The sequence below is a fragment of the Aegilops tauschii genome, chromosome 5 (genome assembly GCF_002575655.3).
Source record: "Aegilops tauschii subsp. strangulata cultivar AL8/78 chromosome 5, Aet v6.0, whole genome shotgun sequence".
NCBI classification, from domain to species: Eukaryota; Viridiplantae; Streptophyta; class Magnoliopsida; order Poales; family Poaceae; genus Aegilops; species Aegilops tauschii.
This window is the reverse complement of record NC_053039.3, coordinates 203,647,027-203,654,492: the sequence shown is the minus strand read 5'-3', so window position 1 is coordinate 203,654,492 and position 7,466 is coordinate 203,647,027. Positions and strand designations below refer to the sequence as shown.

At 44.4% G+C, this 7,466-nt stretch overlaps 1 protein-coding gene across 12 annotated transcripts; it reads right to left on the bottom strand.

The window, feature by feature from the left end:
- Positions 1-2,593: 2,593 nt before the first annotated feature.
- LOC109759828 (large ribosomal subunit protein uL13) lies at positions 2,594-7,119 on the bottom strand. 12 transcript variants are annotated; one of them, XR_012184484.1, is made up of 10 exons: positions 6,672-7,119; positions 6,506-6,563; positions 5,630-5,780; positions 5,458-5,545; positions 5,044-5,217; positions 4,084-4,190; positions 3,636-3,695; positions 3,485-3,545; positions 3,336-3,397; positions 2,594-2,873 (listed from the first exon to the last, which is right to left on the bottom strand). XR_012184484.1 is itself a non-coding variant. In XM_073500106.1 (9 exons), exons 3-5 carry the CDS (start codon positions 5,743-5,745, stop codon positions 5,179-5,181), a joined length of 243 nt encoding a protein of 80 aa, XP_073356207.1. In that variant the 5' UTR covers positions 5,746-5,780; positions 6,506-6,563; positions 6,672-7,119; the 3' UTR covers positions 2,594-2,873; positions 3,336-3,397; positions 3,485-3,695; positions 4,084-4,190; positions 5,044-5,178. The 12 variants fall into 12 exon arrangements, 10 of the variants coding, with proteins under 10 accessions (XP_073356207.1, XP_073356201.1, XP_073356203.1 ...); XR_012184485.1 differs by having other exon boundaries at positions 5,079-5,217; XM_073500106.1 differs by having other exon boundaries at positions 3,485-3,695.
- Between the last annotated feature and the right edge of the window lie 347 nt (positions 7,120-7,466).

Genomic DNA, 7,466 nt, shown 5'->3' with positions numbered 1-7,466 from the left:
CTGTTGAGGAAATTCCTTCTCACCAAACTGCCGAGGACGTCATTATTACTGGTACAAGCTTCAGAGAACCAGGGAATCCCACTATCTTAGCGAAACATAGCGCCAAGGAAGAAGGTTTAACCACCAAAAAAGGCAAACGGAAATTGGACTTGGAAAGCTATGCCGGCTTTAATGCAAGTGAAATCCATACGGGCTACTTGAGCCGCCTTCATACCAGCCGTGACATGGAAGCCGGTCAGGTAAACTTGATGAAGGAACGCTTTGAGGTAAACATCAAAACCCTTCTTATATGAATCCATGCCAGTCGCCAAGTCTAGAGGATATGAAAGAAGTGAAAATGCTATAGACTTAAATAATATCCTTCATCTTAATCATATGACATCTGCCATCTTTGGTAAGTAACATTGCACTTCAATCTTTCACCACCGATTTACTTTGACCCGCCAGGTGACTTATCAGTATGTTTGCTCAACATGCCCCAGGAGCTACAATCTTTGCCAGGACATGCTTGTGAAGCTCAAAGCCGTGTACACCCTGGTGGAGCAGCTATATACTGGCACTCAATGGACCATAGCAGCTATCTCCCACAGCAAACAACTGCCTACACTCATCGGGGAGGTACTGGACAAACTGTCTATCATGCCCCAAAGACTGGAAGAAATAAAGCGATCATCCGCCAGAGCTGGTGCCATTACTGCTCTAAGTCGGGCTAAAGCATGGCAAGCAGAGCTAGACCCAGAGGACATGGCCACTGGTTGTCCAAGTCTCAAGGAAGATGGGTCTCCCTTTGATGAAAATGACTTCTCCAAATGTGTGAAGGAGATGCGTTCCTTGGCAAGCAAGTTGGCCGAGGAAACCGATTTATCCAGGTATCAGGTAGCTTACACGATGGAAAATGCAAAAGTGAAAGCGTCAGCTTATGATGTTGTGGATCTCATCCCTCCAACACGTAAGCATACTTTTGCTCCTGATGTTGATCCGTCCACACTTATGGATGATGAAGACGTATTCAAGGCTTTGACTGGCATCAAGTGGACGTTGCCTGACTTCCAGATAGACGAAGGACCGGAGCAGGATGACCCGGAGTCATCAACCCGCCAGGACAAAGGCAACTGACATCCGGCGGCTCTGAGTCAAAGCTTAATTCAATGTGCTGGAAAACACTTGGTTTCAATTTGCAGGCCCTCTGTGGTCTTGTAATAGGTTAGATTTGAAAACATTGGTATGTCATGCCATCATGCCTGTTCATCTTTTGTATGCTTATATCGCCAAACAGATATTTATGATCCGCCGCTTGTGCGTATAATATGATCAATCATGTGGATCAGATCAAATATTGTCATACTCCCTGCACACAAGCAAACAACATATTCCCTGGCGGTTTAAGCCAGGGAGGGTCCCAAATACCTTTGAAAACCCCTGATATAATAGTCTGTGAAAAAGACTAAAGGTTTATCTAAACCAGAAAGACGCCGGCGACTTAAAGTCGAAAATTAGGGCGGTTTATCAAACCCTGAATATTCATATCATTATGTAAAAACATACTTGAAGGTTAATATCATGTCAACTCCTTTGATAATGATAAGACGTAGACATGAAATTTCATGATGTTTGATTGCTCAATGCAAATACCCTGGCGGCTTATGATCCGCTATCAGGGTGGGTTACCAACCCAGTATGCTTAATTATGAGTCATATGGTCAAGGCTACATGGCCTGAATTGCACCAAGTATACTTGGGCAGAAGAAATCATTAATGCACACAAATCCAAAATGTCCAAAAGAAAATAAATTCAGAAAAAAAATCAAGTGCTTTTATAGGCCGCACAACCTTAAAATTTAAGTGCTTTCATGGGTCGCACAACCACTAAAATTCAAGTGCTTTCATAGGCCGCACAGCCTTAGAGTCGTCCTTGCTCACTGTAAGCCGGCTCTCACATGACAAGCCGCCATTTTAACCTTAACAAGTTCAGGGTCTTAGTTCAAAGATTGACTGTTAAGAGTATGGCAAGTCATTTAGGATTACCTGGTGGAGTAGCATCATGCAGACAGGCAGGTCAAAACTCAGTTGTGGCATGTAAGCCGATCAAGAGGGTAAGCATAGCTATCACTACAAGAAATATGTCAACTTGTGACCCTCACTATTGGCCGCTGAAAGGTCATTGTTTTTCATTTGCGACCTTTTTTTAACCAAAAACAGAAGGTCAAAAGCTGGCAGTCGTAAACTGAAATTAATGACCTTCTGTAAAAGGTCGTTGGTTCTTCAACCAAAATTTTGGTCACTAGCAGCCTCCCCAGACCACGTAGGATCCAGCGTGGCAAGCTGACGTGGATAAGATTCAGCTCGGTCCAGTTCGGTGTTTTACATGGGCCGAGCCCAACAATTCAGCCTTTTATATAAATTTTCCCTATTAATTTGGATCAACTACATGGGCCAAGCCCAACATTATAGCCTTTTTATTTTTGGGTTGTAGCCTTTGTTTTTCTTTTTTTATGCACCTTTGTTTTTGGGCTATAGCCTTTCTTTTTCTTTGTTTTGTCAAGGTCATGTTCTTCAGATTTCAATATACCAATACAGAAAACCGACGCAATACTTCAAATAACAACAAGAAGCAATCTGCTACATCATATAACATACATACAAATGTGATCAGCATCAAGTTTACAATTAGATAACAGCTCTACAAGTATACAGTCTACCACATGAGTCTATCACATGAGCCCGACAAGTTCTGCTACATCATATAAAACACATACAAATAGGATCAGCCTAAAGGGTTTCATTGCTCCCAGAACTAGCTCCAATGAGCTAGAACTATGCTTCTTCCAACTTCTTTGTCCTGATGCTCGTGAAGAAACATGAAAGGCCAGCATCTGCACGTTATAGAACAAAATGATTAGGAACAAAATAAAAGTAAATCTAACAGCATATTTACTCTGCAAGGAACCACAACATATTTCTGCAGAAAAAGAACATGTATGCAAACCAACCACCAAACAAATAACGAGTTGGTTCATCTTATACCAGAATAAAAAAGAACACCGACAAGGAATAGAAGCATTCCTTGGTTTTCAAGCACACCAATTTATAAACATGATTTGGATATGGAATAGACAAACATAGCAACAAGAGATAAACATAGTAAGTCAGCCATCCTACTATTCAATAAATGGTTCAGATTTCACCGTAACAAAACACTTAACAACCTCAACACTTGTATTTTTGCTTGCTGCAATCTAGACAACATCACCACAAGTTCTATGATGCATCCAAACTAGTGCACTTTGTGCATAGATTGGATCGAATCAAAGAGAGAAGGGGAAGGGAAGGGCTACCTTGAGGATCTAATCGAATCAGCCTGCTTCTTCCTGCCATCTTGTGAACAGCCTTCTTCTTCCTGCCATCAGCGGAAAGCTTTTTAAGAAGTACAACAGGAGAAACGTTTCATACAGCGGAAATGGGGACTTGATCAACATCGACTAACTTCACAAAAGAAAACACCTATCCAGGCAATAATTTCCCCCTGATTTAATAAGACAGCATGCCTGTTAAAAAAACTAGGCTCATTTACTTCTTCATGGGATTCAGATCAAAAAGGGTTCAAAAAGGGTTCAATAATGAGATACAGTATTTGCAAGCTCTACAAGTGTTATGTTCTTCAGCATGGAGCTCCTTCGACAGCTTTACTGGACGACCTGTTACATGAATCAACAGAAATGAATCAAAAAAACTGGAGCCAATATACTATGAGCAGACCTTTCAAAAAAGGACAGTTATTAAGAATGCCAACACAAATTCTGCTAGTACCATGCTTTTTGTTCTCCAGCTAGTTAAAATGAGATACTCATTCATACAAGAAAACATAGACACAATATGAAAAGTCATTGCACAAGTGCAGGCCATGCAAAATACTTCACTGCAACACATTAGTTTGCTCTGATCACAGAAGATAGAACTGATAACATTAGTTTGCTGCAACTCTGTCGTGGATTTGTTTTAATCGCAGAAGATAGAATTGTTAAAATTCAGTTTGCTCTACTGTCTTTCAATAACTGCATCTGCAGCGGAGACAAGTTCTCTTACCCAGAGAGCCGACGTGCATGGACTTGCGCATCAGATGACAGAGTCGCCGGACTATCATCAATACCAAATTCCCAAACTCAATATAAAACCAGAGAAGTAACAGCCAACTGAAAAGGTATATGAAGACAAGGAGTGAGCATAAACAGCGATTTTATTTACTTTTACTTGTTAGTGGAGGGGTGATGCACAAGGAGTCGCAACTATCTGAAAAACTGACACACGTGAGCTAGGAAGCAAGCATTGGATCAAAATTGGAAAGCGTACGTGACTACATACAACATCTGATTATATAAGCAACTGTACAACGCAGCTATGTGCTAATTGAGGCCCCGTTTGGATGCAAAGTATTTTTGAAGCATTACTAGAATACCATAGTTTTTGAAAAACTGTAGTTTTGAATACTTTGAGGCGTTTGGCTATACCAAAAACTGCATTTTCATATACAGTGGTATTGTTGTTACTGTGGTTTTCTTGGAGTATTAAAAAAGTGGCCTGGACCTCTTTTTCTCAAACTGAGGAAAAGTTGCTCGTGTCATCTGCTGGTTTGACTACCGTGCAGCTTGATTCACAAGCATAACTAACCACACGTCCTTTCAATGGCATGCACCACACTAATTAAAATAGGATACTGATTCCTATTCTTTGTAATTAGCTACTGCCGATCAAGTCTGCAACTTCCTAGCTCAGCGGTCGGAAGACCATACAGCGTTGCAAGCAGCCGGCCGGCACACACTGATTCGTGTAGCTCCATAGGTTTAGTATAAGTTAGATTAAGTTGTGTGACTATCGATCAAAACTACAGTAAAACAACATCAGCCAAACGCATCGGTAGTTTTTTTAAAACTGAGAAAAATGTAGTTTCTTTAAAACCGTAGTATTCATTGCCCACGCATTGCAATACCGAAGCTTTGAGATACTATGGTATTTTAAATACAGTGCTGCCAAACTAGGCTAACTCACTAATTTGGCCATTCAGGCAGGCAGGGTAGGGGCACCGTGAGACACAGCAGCTGGGAGGGTTCTGGGTCCTCCAACCAGCACCCCTCTTCATCCATCTCGACAACAGTTCCAGGATCAAAGAGCACAACCTTGGCTTCAGATTTTGCAGACCCAGCTAGGACAAGGTTGCCGGGCCTGGAGAGGCCAAAAAAGCGAAGAACAAATCGTTTATCACCACAAGAGAGTTTATATGACAAAAGCTGAACGCATATCTATTAGAGTACCAGCAAATCAGATTGAACTTTCATAGAATGATTAGTACAACTAGACCACTTTAGTTTAGGATGACATAAAAGACTAATCTTAACCCACTGGTAGCAGTCTAACACTAGCAACTAGTGAGCACTGAAGAAACAACACAATGAAATAGCTCACCCTGATGGTGTGAGCGTAGTTCCATCCGACCTCCTTGGAGAGCTGGCCGAGGAGGCAGTACCTGTGCCCAGGCTGCAGCCTCAGAACCCTACAGAACCACAAGCGACGTCAACATCAAACACACATACAAGACGCACGCCGAGATCTAGAAGGCAGTCTAACGCTGACGTACTTGAGCGCGTCGGGGATGACCATGCGCTTGGTCCTGTCGTACGGCGGCGGCACGCCCTCGTACGCCTTGAGCCTGGGCGTCGTCCTCAAGACCACCGGCAGCCCCGGGCGCGGCATCCGGTGCAGACGACCAGCAGGCGAAGCTGAAGCCGCTGCATTGGGACAGTACGAACAGTGAGCCATATGCCTGGACCCCTGAACCTTGAAGAAAGCAGTACAAAATTGGACTTCGTATAGAACAAGGATCTGCCTAACTTGCAATGTACAAACATTAACATAATGTGGACAGTAGCATCCTCGGTATATTGCTCTCCAGTTTAGCAGGCAGCATGTAGGCATCACATATGCATAACAAGAATAAATAAAATTCACCAATCAACATCAAACTTGGGTGATTTGAATAGTATGCCAGCAGCCGAAGGCCCGGCTGCAGCCTAAGTATCTTGTGCTGCTGCATTTGGGAGAAATGGGGCTTAATTGTAGATTTTCAAGGAAGATCCACGAGCAAGTGCCGAGAAGGATCATAACACTAGTTGGTTTGAAATCCCTTGTACTTAATGTCTTGTGGGTTATCTAAGCAAAGTCTGCAGTGTGCATGACTCCAGTTATGGCTATGCTTACAACAGATTAAGCACTCATAACTAAAGCACTGATAATGTGACTTACGTCGAGCAGATAAAGACTGATGATTAAAACAGCACACCCAAGCTACTGATATCAGCCAAGAAACACATGGTTACATACGACTATACAAGGATTACTCGGCACGGCATTGATATACACAACAAGGATTACTACACAATTGCAATGTGCAGGCACACTGGATGGCAAACTGAAACAACATGAAGCACAAAAGGATGAGCCAAAGGAGGCGAACCTTGTAGTCGAGGAGCATCTAGGGCATCTTCTTCATCGGCTCAACGGTGTTGCCACGCCTGCAGAAACAAACCAAACCAAACCAAATCATCAGGCATCGATCTAGGAGAGCAGGACGCCACAGATTGCGAGGAGGGGTGGAGGGAGATGGGGGATGGTCTTCTCACTTCTCGGCGGCGATGCGGTCGACCTTGTGGCCCTTGCGCTTGGTGCGCATCTTGCCGCGGGGCGGGTCGTAGGCCCAGTCCTCGCCGGCGAGGAGCACCTCCTTGCGGAGCCGCGCGCGCTGCCGGCCGCTGATCCCCAGCGGCTTCCACGCGCCCATCTCCCAATACCCCCACACACCCTTGCCCAGCTCCCCAGGTGGCGTCGATCTGGATCGGGGAGACGACGTCGGCGCGAGGAGGCGCGGATCCAGCTCGTCGACGACGCGGATCCGGAAGGCCCGCTGTGGCCATGGCGGAGGACAGGGAGGCGTGGGGATTCGGGCTCCTCGCCGTCGACGGCCATCGTGCGGGGGCGGGGGCGGCGGCGGCTAGGGTTTGGCAAGCGGGTGCGGGTGGAGGAGACAAGGGTTGGAACGGTGGGGAGTGGGGGTGTGGGGGCTGCGTGGGTGAGGGGGTGAGAGGGCTACGTGGGTGAGGGGGTGAGGGGATGAGGTCCGCCGTTGGATCCGGGAGCATCCGACGGTGTCTGATGCATGATCCGCGTGATATGTCTTTGGATCAATCAGAACGCAACAAACAATTTGAAAGCCTTATGAACATCTAAATAGGTCACGAAAAAATCATTTTCAATTTTTTAGTGCACAAAATGAGTTTTTTTTGTAAAAGACCTACCAAATATTTGTTCAAATGATAGCATACTCTGCAAAAGTTTACATCTTGGATTGGTAACAGTATCGACAAAGGGATTTTTTATTTTCTTTGCACAAAATATTAATTTTCCATTTTTTCAGTGCT

What these genes read in the sequence shown, in the direction of transcription:
- LOC109759828 (XM_073500099.1), bottom strand. An exon ending in GTCATCCCCGACGCGCTCAA is followed by an intron (nt 5,546 to 5,629) that starts GTACGTCAGCGT and finishes GTGGTTCTGTAG; the next exon opens with GGTTCTGAGGCTGCAGCCTG. An exon ending in ACTACGCTCACACCATCAGG is followed by an intron (nt 5,218 to 5,457) that starts GTGAGCTATTTC and finishes TGGCCTCTCCAG; the next exon opens with GCCCGGCAACCTTGTCCTAG.